The sequence below is a fragment of the Micropterus salmoides genome, unplaced genomic scaffold, assembly GCF_014851395.1.
Source record: "Micropterus salmoides isolate LMB-PRFRI ecotype aquatic unplaced genomic scaffold, ASM1485139v1 Ms_hic_scaffold_14, whole genome shotgun sequence".
NCBI classification, from domain to species: Eukaryota; Metazoa; Chordata; class Actinopteri; order Centrarchiformes; family Centrarchidae; genus Micropterus; species Micropterus salmoides.
Window position 1 is genome coordinate 7,299,126 of NW_024040485.1, and position 20,158 is coordinate 7,319,283.

Here is a 20,158-nt window from a genome sequence, read left to right on the forward strand (position 1 = left end):
GCAGACCCATGGTCTTTAATAAAGGCTATATACTGTCTGCGTTTGTGTGTGCCTAGGGAGAGGGAGAGAGAGGGAGAGACACAGATAGTGACGAAAAGACTCCTCTGAGTGGCGTAGGATTATTGAAATGCACCTGGAAAGTAAACTAATTTTCTCTGCGGGTCAGAGGACTGGTTATGGTAATAAAAAGAGAGATGTCATTAGATTCAGTGGTATTTGAAGAGTTCTCTGGAGGAGGGGGAGGAGGGGGAAGAGGGGGAGGAGGGGGAGGAGGGGTCTTTAATATCTGTGTGTGAGAGAGAGAAAGAGTGAGACAGAGCAAAGTGTGTGTGCAAGTGTGTGTTTTGCAATCTGCTCCCCTGCCACTATCTCTGTCTCCTCACTGTGTATATGTTATTCATGAGCTTGACCTACATGTGCCCGTGTGTGTGTGTGTGTGTGTGTGTGTCAGTCCACGCAGGAGAAAGTGATAAGGTTCCGGTCCACTTTCCAAGATTCACCAACCACTTTCACGGTCTGACCACCCGGTTTGATATTTTTTTCTTACAATAGAGTGCGATCTCCGGATGACGATCTCTACTGTGTTTATGCTTTCATATTTCTTTGTCTTCTGCTGCTCAGACCCACTTGCACCTGCTCAGTTCTTCTTCCTCTTTTAAATCAGCACAGACTCCTGTCAGAAATGTAAAATGCAGGGAAGAAAGAAACAGCAGCAGCAGCAAATGGAAAAGTGTCTATATGAAAATCTGTGCATTTAAACCAGAAAAACAGAGCTGTTTTATCACTCTAAATAAGAAAATATGGCTGCAACAGATTGCAGTTAAGATGCTATGATAGTCTTTATTTGCCAAAATAAAGCTCTGTTGTTGGGTATAGTTGCCGCTCCGTCCTCAATGATGGATTACATCATGTGAAATGCAAGTGGTCTCCTAAGCAACAGCGAGCAAGTGAGTCCAAAGAAAGCTGGACTGAGCAACATTAGATCTTTAGCCTCTCTCGTCCCTTTGGTGTCCTTCAGCATGAAACATCACAGGCTGTGCTGGTTAGTAAACATGAGCGTGCAGTTTACTGATGTTATTTTACTGGGTACCAAAGGGAACTGAATTTTTTACTTTCTTTACTTGTTTCCTCGTGCAGGCAGGATGTAAGACTGACACAGTCTGGAGTTGTTATTTATACTTTTTTAGAAGTGAGTAAAGTCATGTCAATTCGACCCAATCACAGGTCTTTGGAAAATGCAACAAATTTAGGGCTGCAACTAACAGTTATTTTCATCATGAATTCATCAGAATACCAGCTTTTTGTTTAATAGATTAATAGCTTGGTCTATAAAATGTCAGAAAGCAGAAGGAGAATGCTCATCATAATTTTCCATTACTTATTTTTTCTGACAGTCCAATCCCCCAAGATATTAGACAGATATTAAATATATAAAGTACAGTGGTATAAAACAGGGACATGTAGCAAATCCTCGCATTTGAAAAGCTGTAAACAGTGACTGTTTAGTGTGCAGTTTAGCTTGATTAATGACTTATATGAATTATAAATATTGTTGTTGATTAACTGACTAATCGTTTCACCACGTTTTTGGCAGACCTCAGACCCACGTTACTGCCGGTAGTTCCCCTTAGCTTGAGGACGAGGATAGACCTGCAGGTTTTACACAGTGGAAAGTTTTAGGGTCGTCCTAAAATCTGTGATTACATTTTACTGGATAAAACATTTGTATACATCACCGAATGAGTCAGCAGAAAAATCCTTTGAGGGAGAGAAAAGGTGTGATATTGCCCTAAAATGTGGAGAAATGCATTGTTAGACATACAGTGTATGTGGCATGTAGTGATAGATAGCAGAACAAAACACCCAGGGGAACAAGGTAACTGCACAGGATAAGCATTTTTCATTTAATGGGAACAAATAGGGGTCATTGCAGTTCCTCAACATGAAACCACCACATCCTAATTACAGTAAAAGGACCTTTCTCTGTGGCCGTAGTTCATTTGGGTTGTGTATTTTTGTATCTGTGTTGGACCTCTGTTGTACTGGTCCCTGGTTAAAATGCAGACGCATTCCTCCTGACTGTCCCCTCCCCTTCCTGTCCCTCTTCACCTCAGGACGTCCAGACGTGGTGGAGTCCGTTCCAGACGATCCCACATACAACGTGAGCAGCGAGCTCACCCTGGAGGTGAGCCGCAGTGATGACAACGCCCTCATCACCTGCGCCGTCGACCATCCCTCTCTCGCCCCGGGGGACAAGAGGAGCGAGCAGGCTCTGCGGGTGTTGTGTGAGTCAACTGGGGAATGGGGTGGAGTGGGAATACGGAGGATGCTTTGGGAAGAGAGAGGGAGTAGAGGACAGACAGATGTGAGAGGGAAATGCAAAGTGAAGCTGCTCTGTTTTTTTCTCTTTTATTAGGCAGTATAGTCACATTTCTCCCCTTTGCAGTTTGATCTCTGTTCCAATAATTGTTACCTGTAATAATGGCCACATAGGAATTTAACCTTGCTCCGCTGGTGCGCCTGACCAGAGTTGAGTCACTGTGGATAAGAAGAGCAGGTTATCACCTGAAATGAAACTATAAGCGACGTCGCCGGAGTCTGTGCTGGTGCTGCCCCCTGTGGGCGAGACTGCAGTACTGCATCGCTGAGGGAAAGCGATGTCGTTGTGTAAAGGGGTTATGTCATTTTGGGAGGCAGAGAGATGGTGACGCCTACAGGATGCAGATGGGAGTAGATGGATGCGGGGATGAATGAGACTATCCATGCTGTTTGCATGTCTGTACGGTTATAAGTCCTTTGTTATGTAACTGTGTGTGTGTGTGTGTGTGTGTGTGTGTATTTGTGTGTGTTTGTCTTCCACTTACAGATTCTCCTAACGTGCAGATCCAGCCTGAGAGTGATCTGCCTAGAGAGGGAGAGAAGTTTCATCTTCAGTGTTCAGGCAACAGCAACCCCGAGTAAGGCAAACGCACGCACTCACACGTGTCATTCCACTCTATGTCTGCCCATATAAAGACACGTTCTCCTACCAACTTAATTATCACCACATGAACTAAGACACAGTTATAGGTTAGTTTATTGACTTCTATATAAAAATGTAAAATACATATAATGAAATAAAAAAGCAAACACAACTTCCAAACATCATTAAAATTCATGTTCTAACATTTCCTGGCAGTTTGCAACATAACCAAGGCTTTCTTGTCTGTGCAAACAAGGAGGGAATTAAGATCATTTGAGTAAAGCTCACATTTTACAAGAGTCTCGTTAGTTAGATGACATGTGGCATATACACCAGCATGGAGTGCTTCATGTGCCAAATCAGGTGGATGACAGGTGGAACCTTGCAAGCTTCATTTTCAAATGAGCTTCAGTAAAGGGTTTACTGTGTGTTTACGGCAGATGGACCAAGAAATCCTCATAGCTTTACTACAAAAAGTGTCTGTCAGTGCCTTCAGAAATTACTCATATGACTCGGATCATTAGACGCCATTGTGTTTCGTTGTCAAGGTCAGTCTGTTTGAAATTTTAAAACATCACTATACTTCCGCTACTTATTGAAAACACACTGTTTGAACATTTGACTGATGCTGCCATGTTTCTGGTGAGGACAGTTTTGGATGTTCGGCAGTTAATTCAGGATTTATGTACTTTCATATAGTACTCGTAGCCTTTTTATTATATCATCTTGGCCAGTACTATTGTAATCTCTCACCTCCATGACTTGAACTTAATATTATTCTTATGTATAGCAAATCTGAGCGCATAACCGAACAGGTCAACCTGGCCTATTTTTCTCTTTCTAAAGCATTTACTGATGATTGACTAATGAACAGGGCAGGTTGTCCTTGCTCTAATCAAAGCTTTCACTCCAGTATTGTAGAAGGTCTCAATAGATTTTAGAGGCACTTTAAATCGGTGTAAACACACCCACATTTAGTTCCTGAATAGGTGTCAAAGTGCAAGTAGCAGCACTGATAACCTGCACACACACACACAGATACACATTTGTAAGTCATCACACTTTAACATGTTTCACTTCTGACACCTTGTGCAGATAGTCAAACACGACACGTACATACACATACACATGGGCGCAGTTAACGCAAAAACACCTGCTTGTGCGTGTTCACTGATGCAGTGTGAACACAATGTTTCTGATACTACAAACACACAAACAAACTACAACCCCCCGTCTTAAATCCTGCCCACACAAGTACACTCTTTCCCCTGGCCTTTCTGCATTATAGATGAACCTCAAGCCAACCAGCCCTATCGATCTACTTTCCTCCCCCTCTGCTCCCCTCTCTGCCTCCCTCCATCCTTCCATCATCAGGTATCTCTCCGCCGCCGTGTCACTCAGGGCTCGTTTGCTCCTCTCCGTCTTGTCACGACGCCTCCTTGCCCTCCTCCTCTCCCCGTCCTTTCCTATAACTCTCCTCTATCTCTCCTCACACCTTTTCCATCTAAACCCCCCCTCCTCTTCCACTTCCTCCTGCTCTGCTCCTATCCCTCCCCCCCTCCCCTCTCTCCCCCTGTCAGCTCATCACAGGAGTGGCGAGGAATAAGACTAGTCGTTTAGTTTGATTGGCAGGTGGAACAGATAGGGGGCGGGGTAGAGGGAGGTGACTGTCATCACATGTACGTGCTTTTACAGGCAGCAAGGGAGTCGATAAATTATGGACGGGAGAAAAGCAAGGCGTGCCACGTGTGCCAAGGACAGGGGTTCAGTTCCCACGGGGACCACCTATGCTGGAAATCTATTTATCTGTGATACAATTAGACACTGTGGATGAAAGCGTCCATTAAATCATGTACCTTACAAGAAATAGACTTTCTCTATGGTAATAAATGGTTCTGTGTAGTTTAAAATGGCCCTGACAGTGCACCGGTTCAGGGTTCAGATCCCACTGGGATCACCCATTCTAAAAATGTACTTAACTCTTAATACACAGAAAGGCTTTAGATAAAAGCGTATGCTGAGTGGCAGAGGCTGTATGTAAAAAAAAAAAAGGAAAAAAAAGCGAGGCTATAGAAGAAGAGAAGAGAGAAAATGTGACATCGAGGCAAAAAAATGACAAGGGAAGCAGAGGTGGAGAGGGAAGGAAAACAAACCGACGGGAGAAGGAGAGGGAAGCGGAGAAAAGCGTGGGCGGAGAGGAGACAGAAAGATTTGGTGACAAGAAGCGAATGACTAAGACAGAGAGAGGGAGAGCAAACAATAGAAAGCCTGTGTGTGTGTGTGTGTGTGTGTGTGTGTGTGTCTGCAAGAGAGGGCGATAGAGGGGGAGCGTGCTCAGTTACGTGCACCGCTGCTTGTGGATGAGCTAGTGTCCAATAAAATCTGATACAGGTTGCCCCCGCAGCTGTCAGTCAAAACCCAATCACCGCGAAGACGCCTTTCCTCCGACACACCCAGCCACTCGGGTCCCTCTCCTCCTCAGGAGCTGCCCTCCCCAATCAAACTCAATGAATGTCACACTCCATTCCACGATACACACGTTTCTCTTTCCGCGGTCACATCCTGTCAGGTTCAAAAGAATAACTCACCGTATCAAATTCTATACTGTGTTTCCTTGACGCCCCGGCGGCAAGAGTGTTCTAATAGAAGAGAAAGGAATTTGTGCTGTACTTTCTATTATATTTCACATCTATTCGATCAGCCCGGCCCAGGAGTGCTTGCAATTGCATCACATTTCGGATCTTGATGTCATTTAACCAAGTTAAACTCCCTAAGACCGTTCACTTAGCATATTTGCAGCTGAAAAGCCTTGCATAACGTTGATCTATCGCGTGCAAGCTTCCTTATGTGTGCAAGGTCATGGCCACAGTTAGAAAACAGCTGGTGACATGTAACAGGATTACTCTAATCTGTAAGCTATAAAAAGGATAAGGCCAACCATATTCTATAGGATATTTCTCTCTCTCCTTCTTTATTGTTAACAAATCCCATTAAACGACCAAAAACATCCATGAATTGATCCTACTCACAAGTGTTGTCTCTGTAGCCAAAACCTGAAATAGTTTATTCTGCTCTAAACTCATCAACAAGCCACATCTTTGCACTAGGTGACCTGTTCCTTGTTAGGATGGGCGCTCTGGTTTATTTTGAGTCAAATCTACATAATCAGTCCTGCTGCTGTAAATACTCACTAGATCACCAAATCTGTATTAATCCGCATCTTAAAATAGTCCCCAACAAATCTATTTGCTTCTGTTTGAGCTACCTTTGCTACTGCCCTGCTGGGTTTTTTTTGGCCTCTAAGGTGCAGTGCAATATGGGGTAAACAAAACATTGTATCAACTTATAAAGTTGTGCTTATAAAGCAAATCACACATCTAGCAGTCACGGTGCAACATTAACATTAATTTCCAGTTGTGTCAGTATAAGACCAATATTCACTCTCCTTTTAGCTTAGTTTTGGTCACTAAATCCAGAGGGAAACATATGGCTCTATAGCAGTTAAATTCGAGCAGGGAGTGACAGCCGGTTCATCAGAGATTTCTTGCTGAAACCAGCTGCCTGATGAGTCTTGAAACTATGCTGATTACTGAATCAAAACAGTTAAGCTGTGGTTTGTAAAACCAAAACAATGAGCTGAGAAAAAAACTCTGTACAAGTGAGGATAGCTGCAGAGTCATGTGATTGGTCATTTAATCCATTGATTATATAAAAATAGTAATTAGAGCAGCTTTGAATATGTCCATCTTCTGTAGAAACCAGTGCCACAGACAGGGTAGGAAGTCAGGAAGTAATGAGAGATGGACTGGTGGATTGGTCTTTTTTTTTGGTCTTTATTGGAAATGAGAACAATATGAAATAACACCAGGCTTTAATAATCTCTCCCTGTAAAAATACTGATCAGATGACAGACATAAGAAATAAGTGCTGTATTACAAAGATTTTGTACATTAACATAACAAGCAAAGCTAGGAAAGCTTCTATAAATAATTTAGCAAAAACACCCAATAGCTCATTCTTTACCGTGATAATGATTATAGATGCAAGACGGAGGAATATGCAGCACCAAAGTACCCATAATTGCAATAAAGATTGGCTTCAAGCGTAGCATGACTTTTGTACAGTGTTTACTAATGCATGCATGCTAATTGAAAAGTTTCCACCTAAGCAGAGCTCATAGCCGAGAATAAAACACAGAGTTTAGACCTGTACGATGGGAATTACCAGCATGGCCTGACCAATCCGCTTTCTGCACTTAAATGACCTCCTGTATAACAGACTGACACAAGTTACAGCCTGTAAATGTGAAGTTAATTGTTCAGTTAATTGCATATTATCTAGAAGTTGGATTGGGGTGCAATACAACAGCTGATTGCATTTTATTGCAGGTGACCAGACGCTAGCCAAACATGGTCAGGACACGCTTGTTTTAAATATTTTATGGTTGACTCTTCATTTTGTATTTGCTTCAGTACAGTACTTTTTTTGGTTAGCATTGTTAGGATTTTATATCCCTAAAACGACACATATTCAAAACTTTGAATATGTGTCGTTTTAATTTAGTAATTCCACAGTCTCCCAAGTGTTTGCTTAGCAGGTGTCAAGGGAACAGATCATGTTTCTCACTGGCTTTCTGTCAGCGTTGCCCAGCAGCAACAACAGCGTTGCCTCTTGGAAACATCCAACTAGATTTTGAAGTAAGAGGTCTAAGAGGCGCATTGTTCCTGCCTTTAACAGTTACATTACTACCACAAATGGCCACCTGGTCTCTATCATGAATTTTTTGGATCTCACCTTTAGGTGTCGCTGAGGGTTTTTTCACATTTCGAAGAGCGATTAATCAGTCCAACCCACTCAGGTCTGTCCCCGATTCAGACTCCCTGTCATTGTAATTACTGTACATCGCTTAAGGACTCGCACATTTACATAATTGATTCTTTTATCAAGGCGCGTCTCGCTATCTCTCTCATACACAATCTGTTATGCAGAATGGATTTTTTTTTAACACAGGCTGATTTGAAATGCTGATCTTTGTTCTGTCGTCTTCTTCTCCCTCCGTCTCTTTTAATCTCTTCTCTTCTTCAAGCTGCGGCACTCCTCCTAACGCCATCCTTCTTTCCATCATTTTCATCACTGTTCCTTTTTTTCACTTTGAGCGCCTGCTGCAAGAACTCTCACCCCTCATCCCTCCTTTATTCTCTCCTTCTCCCTCAGTCTCTTCTATATTTTCTCACTGTAACATCCATCTCTTTCTGTCATTTCTTCCCACTGGCTCTCCTCTCCTGCTTTTTTATCTCTTCTTTTTCCATCTTCATTCCTCCCTGTCTCACCTCTCCTCCAACCATTTCTCTCCCCTTTCCCTTTCCATCTCTACTTCACCCTTGATCATTTTTTCTTTTTTTTCTCTCTCCTGCAGCACTTGTCACAGGTCCCCTCTCCTCTCATCACTTCGGCCCCTCGTTTGATTTAACTCTACTTTTTTTTGCAGAGCATGTACAGTTCAACTCAGGACTCTCTCTTTCTGTGTCTCTCTCTTCCTCTCTCCTGTCTCAGGCCCACCTCCTACGTGTGGGAGAAGAAGGATGGAGAGCTCCCCCCACTGGCCAAAGTTGACGGTGCTTTCTTGCGCTTCGAGATGCTCAACAAATCAGATAACGGTGTCTACCTTTGCCACGCTGACAACGGCATTGGACAGAGCCAGGGAGAATACACACTCCTGGTGCAAGGTAACAAGAGAAAGTGAAAAGAAGAAAGGAAAGAGGGATGTGTGGTGGGGAAAAAGGGGGACAAATGTAGACAAAGAGTTGGGATGTCTTCTTCTTTTACGTTTCTTCACCACGTTTTTTTATTTCTGTCGTTTGTTGTGGCTTTTGCTTGTACTTCCATCTTTTTTCTCTTCTGATTTTCTTTCGTTTCTTTCCTCCTGTTTTTGTGTTTTATTTTTTGTTTTTCTTTTCTCATCCAACCGCGCCACCATGACTACCACCGCTTACCATCCAAACGCTTTCGCTCGTTCTTGCGCTTCTTTCCCCTTCGCTTTTATGTGTCCCGTTTGTTCGATCCACGGCCATTTTTTGCGCTTTGCTTCCACATTCCCAATCCTCCTGCGCCTCATCTTCCCCCTCCTCCCAACATCTCCTGGACCCAGACTCCCTGGACGCCACCACCACCACCTCCTCCCCTGGCTCTGCAACCCATCCATCTTTCCCTCCTTTCCCCCCCTCCTCCTCGTCCTCCTCCTATCTCCCATCATCCTCACCTCCTGACGTCTTCTCTGGCTCCGGCTCCGGCTCTGATCCCACTGACTCCTCCTCCTCATCCTCCTCCGCCTCCTCAACCTATCTCCCATCGTCCTCTCCTCCTGACGTCCTCTCTGGCTCCCGCTCTGATCCCACTTACCCCTCCTCCTCTCCCTCTGACCTCACCTCCTTCCCCGACCCCTCCTCTTCTCCCACCACCTCCGTGGTTGACGTGCCGACCGCCATCTCCGAATTCCCCACCACCACCACCCTCTCCAACGCCCTCTTCCCCGACCTGCCATTCGCTCCCGACTCCTCTCCCTCCTCCCCCGCAAGCATCGCTCCTCCCACCGCCACCCCATCCTACTCCTCCCCCGCCTCCTCCCTTACTCCCTCAGTTTCCGTCCGGCTGAATGGAGTTTACACTTTCACAGGTAAAACCATCTGAGTTACACACTTGCACACACACTACAAACAAGAGAGATGCGAGAAGCTTAGTAATGGAGTGGAAAAACAAACATCATTCAAGTTACTACCTTGCTGTTTTTTTTTCCTCAGTACACAAACTGTGCTTGCATTGTGGAGCAAAAACACTGGGAGTTTGTTATACATGCAAACACACACACATTCTCAAAGCTGACAGCAAGAGCAGACTTAAACACGTAATGAAGGAAAAAAATGGCATTTGTGTGGCCGTGTCACAGCTGTTTGATGTTTTTTTTTCTTTTTTCCCCTCTTTCTTCCTGTTAATAATCCCTAACCCCCAAACTTCCCCCCCGATGCACACTGCTCCACTCATCTAACCAACCACGCCTCCATCCATCCATCCATTCATCCATCAATCTAAACATCCAACAATCCATCTACTCATCCACTTGAGGAGATGCTGGGGACAACAGTGCAGGTATAAGTTTTCCACCTGTCGCCTGACTTTCTGTCGTTCTAACTTTTTTGTGCACCTGGCTGTCTGTTCGTCCATCTGTAGGTCTGTCTTTTTTTGTCTGTCTGTCACTCTGGGGAGAAAAAAAAAAAAGAAAACTACCCCTGTGTCTGGGGGACACTTTGAACTTTGAAAGCGGAGAGATTAATATTTCATACTCTTGCCCACGTAATGCTTTGTTGTTGCCCATGCATGCACATACAGGCTCAAAACACAAGCTCACGCACACACACACACATACACTTTCACACATGCAGCAATCATCCACACCAGCACCCTTCACACTGGGCGCTCACACCTGTCTCACATAGACACACACACACACACACAAGCATGACCCCTTAAGTGGTACAAGTCATTTACACGGTGTCCCACTTCCTCTATGTGTGTTTGTGGGTGTGTGTAGGGGTGTGTTCTGTGTGTGTGTGTGTGTGTGTGAGTACTGGTGGGGGGAGGGTCAGGCTTCGAGGTGTTCTTGGGTCTTGTCTGCTTTCCTTTGATGCTGACAGCAGGATTTATAGGCTCATTCTCAGTCTCGCCTCGTCAGCATGCCCCTCTCACCTCCACGCTGGCCAGCCGGAGTGTGTGTTCGACTTTCCGTGCGTGTGTGTCATTCTGACTGGTGCTCAGAGCCTCCCCTCCCCACCACCCCTCTTCTCCTTGTTCTGTTTCTACGTCTGGCCTCTGGTTAACTGTTGTCATGCCCCTTCACTTCTCTAAGTGGCTGAAATGTGACTTTTTCTTCCAAAATTGGCTCAATCAACCCATCATTTGGTGTCCCAGCTGGTTGTAATGTGTTCCTTTCTTCTCTCTTCAATTTCAATTTTGTCTATGTTTCTGGTTATCAGTGGCTGTTGCTGTGCCTCTATCTCTCATTCCTGTTCTCTGATTGGATCTATAAGCTACCTGTATCTTCCTGTGACTGGTTGAAGCCCTCCACATTGGGCTGACCCCTCAAACATTCACTAAGTACAAACCAGCCTCTCCTTCCACCGCCCTTTCCTTTTTATTCCACTTTAATCTGTTTTCTAGTCTTTTTTTAAAACGCATTTTGACATGAGAAGTGCCGCTTTTGAGTTCTATCTATCTGAATGACTTTCATATTGACACCCGGCGTTTGATCTGGTCTGAAAAGTCAGGCGAAATAAATGATATATCAAATTAGTTACGCGTCGACTGCTTTCTTCTCTGAGGGGCAAGTAGCTAAAGTGGCTGAAGCGAGGGGAACTGGGAAGGAAAAATTCAAATCTCTGCTGTTGGGTGAAAAGTTGCATCTCAAAATTGACAGCTTTTCAAAGCCAATGAAAAGACGTCTTGTTTTTAACTTGACCGCCATGAATTATAAATTTTTATTCAGAAGCTTCCCCAAGTGAAATTTTATTTTCTTTGTTTCATAATGAAATCATACTTTAAGTATACAAACTATATTTAAGTACTAGTATAAAAGTATATTGTACTTTAAAACCTAAAGAAACTATATATGTAAGCAGTATCTAGTATGTAGTAGATAATGCTTATATGGATAATGTAAGTTTGTATTAGTTTAAAGTGAATCTAAAATAATGTTTTTTTAAAATGCATTTTTAATTTGTGTATTTCATGGCTTTTACAGTATATTTAAAGCAACATTAATTAATAACATTAACTTGCTATTAATTGAAAACCCATGAGTTTATACTAGACTATATTTATTAAAGGAAACTTTTTTTGAATTAATTTTTGAATGTGCTAAAATGCATTTTCAAAAAGTGTTATAAATATATGTTAAGTATATTTAAACATATTTTATGCTCAGCTTTTATTACTAAGTACATATTCCTTGGTTTCAATTAAGTAAAGGTCTATTCAGTTTAAACAAATGAAAAGTATACTAAAGTGTATGAAATACCATGACTGGATTAAACTAGTACAACTATTAGAAGATAACTTAAAATTTGTATTTAATCAAATTACCACAAAAACTGAATCTGGGCCTTTTGAGGCCTTGGGGGTCTGGGGCCCTGGTGCAGTTACCTGGATTGGAATCCACCCTTGGATTCTACAAAATGAAAGTCTCAGTCCATAGAAGAGTATAAAATCCTAAATTTAAGTGAAAAGATGGAAATCAGCACAGCTGAAGGGGCAAGTATTTCACCCAATATCAGGAGTGTGTCCTCCCACAGGGTTCTTACAAGTGATTGGAACTTGGTCGGTAAACTGCACAATCCTGTTGCATGTTAGGCACGAACAATTTTTAATGGAGGGTGACGCGGTGGCCCCTTTTCTTTTTTGCCTGGCTTTTTTCATATCCTTGTCTTTGTCTTCTGAAGGTTTGCCACTGTGCCTGGGTATTGTACATTGACAAGTCTTCTCCGCTCCCCTGTTCTTTTCTTTTCTTTGCTTTTCTTTTTGCCTTCTCTCTGTCACTCTCCCCATTATTCTCTCTCTCTCTTTCTCTATTTCTGCTGCCTTTCATCATCCGTCTCCCATTTCCACCAATATTCATCCACCCCCCCTATCCCTCCCTCCCTCTCTGCTCTTAATCTCCCTCTTCCCTTCTCTCCCATTATTTCTTACTGTCTCTACCTCATTTTCTGTCACTCTTTGTCCCTTTCTTTTTCATCCATTTTCCCCTTCCCTCTCTCAAATTGTGACTCCCAAATTCTTATCTTTACTACATGACTTCCCTATCTCCTCTCTTCTCCTCTCCTTTCCTCTCCTCTCCTCTCCACACTCTTCTTAAGACCCCACAGCCATGTCGACCTCTTCGGGGGTGGACCACGCCGTGATTGGAGGGGTGGTGGCTGTTATCGTCTTCATCCTGCTCTGCCTTCTCATCGTCCTCGGCAGATACCTCATCAGACACAAAGGTCAACTGCTCACACACACAGACACATGAACACACGCGGACGCACTTATGCATGCATGCATGAGTGTGTATACAGAGATACACTTGCATAAATATGGAGACATGCTGGGGACCAGGATCTCACACGTACGGACATGTATATGCATACAAATGGAAGGACACACAGAAATGCAAATGCACTCATAAATATGGATTCTAAGCATAAACCTCACATATTTTACTCTGAAAGCAGAATAAAAAAATTAATGAATGACAATAAGTGAATGTTTATTCATTGCCTTTTAATACATTTTAGTTCACTCAACTTCCTGTGATATTTTCAATTATGTGGCCCAATATGGGATTTAAAGTGTGGTGGCAGAAGCATAATTGCTTTCTGGCCATGATGTGTGACATGATGTGAACAGGAAAGTGTTACTTTTTCTTCGTTTTCACTCATATTCAGGTCTCAAAAAAACATTTTTAGCAGATAAACAAACAAGAATTAAGCAAATTCTAATATTTTAGCTCCACCAGGGCACAGGTGAAATTTAAAGGATACTAAATACTTGTGTTAGCACCCAGGTGGCACAGTTGATAAACACCACCACCACCACCTTAGTGTGCCAGATTCAATTCCTGGCTCCAGTGCGTCCAGCTGGTTCAGAATATTGAACACAATCACTCGGTGGCCAGTGTTCACAGATGTCTGTGCGAGATCATGTCTGTGAGTGCAATAGTGACTCTCTCTGGCTGGTTAAGGCACTTGTGCAGAGAAGAGTTCTATCTGGGGGTGATAGTGTAAAGCTCCTCACTGTCTGGTGACTGCATCTGTACAAATCTGCAGGTCAGGAGTGAGCAATTATTCTAGTATTTGCAATCATTCTCTGTCATTTCTCTGCCAGTATGTGAGAGTAAATGCAGATAGTTCTCACTAATGAAGCGTAAAAGCAACCGATGAAACAACTGGCAATATGTGCACTTACATTACAATGGCTAGAAATTTACACTTTGGTTTTATCATAGTGTAAAACACTTTATAAGTTGGTTGACAAAATTATTTTAACTCAAGTTCCAGTTGCTAACCCTATCCAGAGCTTCCGATCTCACATTCTTCTTCATCTTTCTCCAGCTGTCCTCTAACTTTTCATGAGTGACTTTGAACCCTTCTCGGGCTATGGTGTGACCTGTTTTTGGTCTGGTGATCAAACAGCTGATGTTGTCTGTTTCCGCCATTCATTCAGTCTCTTGTCCAAGATGATTCTATAAGTGTGGTGTTGCCCACTGCTGTAGCATTGTCCCATATTGCATACGACCACCTGTTATAGAGAAGTTCCCTACCTAGGTCATGTGATGACAACTGAGTCAACTACATGACAACTAATTTAAGTCTATTGGGTGAAAAAGAAAGTGACATGTGGCTGAAAGCTCCAGAAAAAGCTTGTATGTAGAGTTTGAGTTTAGATTATTTTGTTAAACTGCTATTTCCAAGGTCAAGAATGCATGTTCATTACATAAACATTGAAAAATAAAGTTGTGCTGCGGAGTTGCTCGTCCGGTTCTTAGCAGGAGAATCAACTGTAGAATAAAATCCTATCAAAAACAGGACTTGGTTTTATTTGGATGACAAAGGCTCGATGGAGCCCTGTTAGTATTTATTTAGTGATTTGGAGGTCAAAAGACATCTAGACATATAATCAGTGGCGCAGTGCTGAGGATGAATTTGAGCTTAAGAGTCTGATAGCTTGGGGGGAAAAGCTGTTCTGCAGTCTGGTGGTACGGCAGCTGAAACTTCTATCTCTCTTCCCAGAAGGCAGCAGAGTGAACAGACTGTGGCTGGGTGGGTCCTGTCCTTTAGTATCCTTTGGGCTCTGCGTAGGCACCTCACCTCACCGATATCACTGATGCTCGGGAAATGGGTACTAATGATCTTCTGAGCAGTTTTAATCACCCGCTGCAGAGCCCTCTGGTCCTGAAGGTGCACATCCCATGCCAGTTAGTGATGTTTCCAGTCAGGATGCTTTCTATTGCTCCTCTGTAAAAGATCTTGGCGTGGGAATTTGGCCTTCTTAAGCTTCCTCAAGAAATCCAGTTTCTTCCGTTTCTGAGCTTTCTTCACCAGCGTGGAGATGTGAGATGACCATGTCGGATTCTCTGTGATGCTGATTCCCAGGAACTTATGGGAAATTATATGTGTCCTAGATGCTTTTGTACTCAGTTTACACCAGTTTTTAACCTGCAAGTCAGTCTTTGACCTGCAGACCAAATGAATGCTTGAACTGACTTTTCTGACTTTTTCCAGGACTTTACCTCCTAGCTGTCCACAACCTAAAGACTACTTTCCTACATAGTAATGAAAAACAAATTACCAAAAGCACATTTGACACAATTTTGAAACATCTTGCCACTGCATTCTCAAGTCTCTGTCCTGCTGACCTTTTGTTGTTTTACAGTTTCAGTGTTTGACTTTTACTGCCTCCACAATCTTATTTCATATCCCCCTTCTCTCTCTCGCTTTCTCTCTCTCTCTCTCTGTATCTCTTTTTCTATTTCTCCTTACACAGGAACGTATCTGACCCACGAGGCCAAGGGCTCGGACGACGCCCCCGACGCCGACACGGCCATCATCAACGCAGAAGGAGGCCACTCCGGAGCAGAGGACAAGAAAGAGTACTTCATCTAGATTGAGGATGGAGCGGTGGAGGAAAGGAACGGGAGGAGGAGGAAAGGATGGAGGACATGTATAGAGGGGAGGAGTGAGGGAGGGGGAAACCTCCATTTGTTTTCACAACGCTTCAGTTCTTCACTCTGTTGGAGGGATGATGGGAGGGGAAGGGAGGGAAAGAACTGTGGGCAGGATAAAGCGATGAGTTGAGCTTCAACTGGTACTACCCTTTTTGAATTGATACAGGGAAGTGAGATTTTGCACTGATATATGGACGAACTGAAGTTACACACTCAAAAAAAAAAACAAAAAAAAAAACAGACACACAAAAACATAAATGCATACTGTACATGAGTCAGTTTTGGGGGAAGCTCTTCTCACACAGACTCGAATGCTCGTAGATGCTCAGATTAACAAACAGGAGCCTCCTACTAACATGTCTGAATTATTTCCCGGATGGCACATTAACACATTTCTAAATGTCAGCAACTCGAAAAAGCAAAATTGTAAACCCACATTCCTGACATCCCAAGCTGATACTTCACTTCTCACACCACGCCAGCCTGTTGCCTCAACATTTAAGCCAAGCCAGCTCTGTCTTTTCACGTTTGTGTCCTCATTCTCTCCATCTAACAAGGCAGTATCCCTCTGTAAACATTCTAGTGGCAGAGAAATCCATCTAAAACAAATTATGACTGACGAACATAATCTCCCTCTCTCACAGTTTAATCTTTTTATGCCATCAAACCTCTTCCTGTCCTCACAAACCCTGGTACGAGCCGTTCCCACAATGCAGCACCACACAACTTGCAACTCAAAATAGCATTCCCACCTTGGCTACCAAGCCAAGGGGCTCCAGTATACATATATAAATATATATATATATAGAATTATATAGCATTCTTTTTACTTGACAGAAAATGTTTGGTGTGCTGTAAATACACTCTCTCTCCTCTTTCTACCTTCTATCTCTCCTTCTTCTCTCCCTCTTCTCTTTCTCTCTTTCTCTCGTACACTCTGTTACTGCATTACAGTAACTTATATACTCTAAAAAAACGCCTGCCTGTTTTTATTACATGCGTGGAAATGCAGAGTCGAAACTATCACTATCTGGGTAAAAAAATATAAAAATAACGACGATGATGTTGCGAGTAAAACTAACCTTAACTGCAAATATTTGTATGAGGAACGTTTCCTTCCTTTGTTCTTGTTCTTTTATTCCTTTTGGTTTTTCGGGGACTTACAGTATGGGAGATTTTCTCTCCTCAGTGTCTCAGTGTGTTACTGTCAGTGTTTACAGTGTCTGTCGATTTGTCAGTACAGGAGTCCATAAATCTAATTTCCGACTTGTAATTTGATTTTTTGGGGGATCATGGTTTTGATGCTATTGGTTGATTTACTTATCCCCCCCCCCCAGCTTTGTCGGCCCTCTGCTCCCAAACACTAAACTGTAGCAAAACCTTGATTCGAACACAGCTTCGAAAGGTGTCGTAGTGTTTGTTGGGAGTTTCCCTGGACTATCACTGCCCAGTGCATATGGACCGCTGTGGTCATCCTTCCACCGTGCCCCTCCACCGTCTTTCTCCCTGCAGCAGACAGCTTGTCTTGGCGAGACCACCTGGCGCTAAATTCATTGAGTAGTGATGTCATGACTTCCTCTAAGAAGCTGGCACGGTTGCTCCTCTGGGAGGTGAATATGCTGGCTTGCTTTCCACTACAGGGCCAGACAGGACTGCCTACATGCATAATGACAAACTTCCTGGCAAAAAAACCCCCAACTTTCTGTTATTGTTTTTTTTTTTCTGTGTGTGTGTTATTGTGAGCAGGAATCATTCGCCAGCTTAGCAAAAGGTTCCCATAAATGAACGGTGTTTTATCAAGGTTGGGAGTTCACTTTGGCATTGGCAAGCTCCACTTGGCCCGGTCGTGGAAATTGATTGCAATCTAACTAAGAGGCTCTGGGCTCCAGGCTGTTCATATGCCAAGGTTTGGCTTGGTGGGCAGGGTGCCGAGCCGGAGTCTGGGCTGCACTAACACTACAGAAAGTCATTTAGGAACTTAAATGTCCTCTTCTCTTTTTTTCCCCCTCCGCTCCGCTCGTCCATTTCTTTTCATTCTTTAATCAATCATGCTGTCTGCGTCCTGATCCACCTTCACCCGGTCTCTCCTCATCACTCCTTCCCCCTCGTCTCCCCCCCTCCATCTCTGATCGATGTGCGATTCTCCTTGCTGGTCTCTCTCTCATTCATGCGTCCATGTAAACATACAGTAGAAGTAGCGCCTCTAGGTTTGCAGGCGTGCGCTGATGACTCTCTGCAGCACTCTTTGGAAGTGTTTTGGAGAGGAATCCATTTGCTGTTGTCAGCCTACCTGTAGACAGTTATGTCTGTGATAGTTTTTGTACAGCCTTTTTGGGAACGTTCAGGGATTGTGCTTTTCGTACCTATCCCGCATTGTCGTTAACTGCTACCTAGCTAGCTGCTTTGGAGCCAAGTGGCCCGGCTAGTGTGTCTATAAGCTAGCTATACTACAAAGGGTGAGGCTACCTGAAGCAGGGTCAGCTGTTTATTTTCTGTTTTTTTTTTTCTTCTTAGAGCTCTTCTTTGGAATTGGGGAGGCTAATAAGTTGACACTGTAGAAAACTTGGCTCAAACGGTGTTTAAATTCTGTTGCAGACTGTTTGGACATTCACCAGACAGCTTTAAACAAACCAAGATGAAGATTTGGAAGATTTCAGAATGCTGTTTATCTCATGTTTGCTCCGCAGCACTCTTCAGCTTTTCACAGGATTCATGTCTGCAGACCAGAGGATGGGCTTTGTCTCACAGAGTTTACTGTCATGAGTAACCTTTGATTTCTGTTCAACCCCAGTAATTCTGCTCAGTGGTATGGAGAGAGGAATACCTGTCTCACACTCAACAAAGTGTAGTGTTATTGAAAAACCAATGGACCTGTATTTGCCTGTAATTTATCGTCCTGTCCTTCGTCTTGGTTAATGTGCTAGCATGTAGCTTGCATGAGGAACAGTTTGAAATGTAGATAGTGTTGGAGATGAGTAGTGCCGACAAGCTTCTCTCCTGAGACAAGAGTGGTGGTCTGCCCTACTGACCCCGCTGCTGTTCTCTGATCTGCAAACATAGGCCGTGTCCCAGTTAAACCCGCCTATACCTCCTGAACACTGCAGTCCTCTGAATAACACTGAGAAAACTGATGAAGTAGGGCTCTTCCCAAATACTGCTACATTAAAAACATGTAGGGGTACAATGGCGCTGAATTGGGACATGCAGTCAGTCTAATTCATATTTCATTGCATCAGTGCAGTAATGACTAGCTGTCACCAGATGCCAGCAAACCGCAGCTTTTCTTTTTCTCTCTTCAGTCCGGCCGAGCTGTCCTGCTGCACCACTTGACTCTCACCAACTCCTCTTCAAGCAGTCGCACACTAGCTGCCAGTCATCTCTTTCCTTTTTTGTAGTACAAACAAATTGATTTTTAAATTATGTTTTGTAAAAGGTGTGCATAATCTTAAATGTGTTACTTTCAGTTCAATCGATAATCATTTTCTTTTTTTTAAATTAGATTTTCCAAAACTTGAAGGTTAGAAATTCCGTTTTTGCATACTTTATTGTTTCAACAACCATTTTTATATAATTTCATGTATATAGTGTTGCCTTTACTGGATACTCTTACAAGCGCACCTATACACACTTTGCACACACACTTTGCATACATACACATCCACACACATATCTGGATATGCACGGCAGGCATGATGTCTGTGAATATGGCGTACTTGTACATATGTGTGTGTATGTGTGTTTGTGTCTGAGTGTGAGGTGTGTATTATTTGACTCAAACAGACTCCGGAGACACTCTTACATGTGTTGCATTCATAAAAACTTTATTATCTCAATGACTAAAACAATGTCCATGTTCTTAGGGTTATAATTTTGGATGACAAGTCTTCCTTTTCGATAAATATCCATATCACATGAGAATAGTGCTGTCATGTATGTTAATTTGTACAATGGCTGATGATGTCATCGAGGCGAGACCCAACCGCATGCTGTGGTGGGTTTTGCGTCTGTTGGCTGTTATGTTCATACAGTATTTGTTTATTTTATTTAATTTTTTTGTTAAAATACCGGTTCAGTTGTTGACTTCAATAAACATGCATTTGGGTTAATTTCACCTGTCTTGTCGTTGGTTCTTCTTGTTCAGAAATTTCCAAAATCCAATCTAATCCAAAATGTTCATCCAGATTGAAGTCTGTTTTCTGTCTGCGTTGGTCATTTTCTTGTTGCGCTAACTTCCCTCAGTTTGCTTCAGGGAAATGTGTATTATCCTCAAACAACTGAAAAGTTCTGTTCCAAAATCAAATTTAAAAACATGATATATCACATGATATATGCACATATCTCCCCAGTCTTAGCATTTAGAATTCTAATATTGTATTAATCACTTAGTGTGATATAAGAAAGGAACAGTATGGGTTACTTGATCATGACTTTTCAAATGTATTTTG

At 42.9% G+C, this 20,158-nt stretch overlaps 1 protein-coding gene across 5 annotated transcripts in view; it reads left to right on the forward strand.

The window, feature by feature from the left end:
- cadm3 (cell adhesion molecule 3) overlaps positions 1–19,824 on the forward strand; it is an 89,762-nt gene extending 69,938 nt beyond the window's left edge. The window contains exons 6-11 of one of the 5 annotated variants that reach the window (XM_038717392.1): positions 2,115–2,285; positions 2,867–2,957; positions 8,516–8,688; positions 10,082–10,105; positions 12,865–12,990; positions 15,533–19,824. In XM_038717392.1, the coding sequence (XP_038573320.1) occupies positions 2,115–2,285; positions 2,867–2,957; positions 8,516–8,688; positions 10,082–10,105; positions 12,865–12,990; positions 15,533–15,651 (704 nt within the window). In that variant the 3' untranslated portion in view covers positions 15,652–19,824. The remainder of the gene's footprint in view (positions 1–2,114; positions 2,286–2,866; positions 2,958–8,515; positions 8,689–10,081; positions 10,106–12,864; positions 12,991–15,532) is intronic. The other 4 variants (XM_038717395.1, XM_038717396.1, XM_038717393.1 and 1 more) reach the window with 4 other exon arrangements.
- The last annotated feature ends 334 nt before the right edge of the window (positions 19,825–20,158 follow it).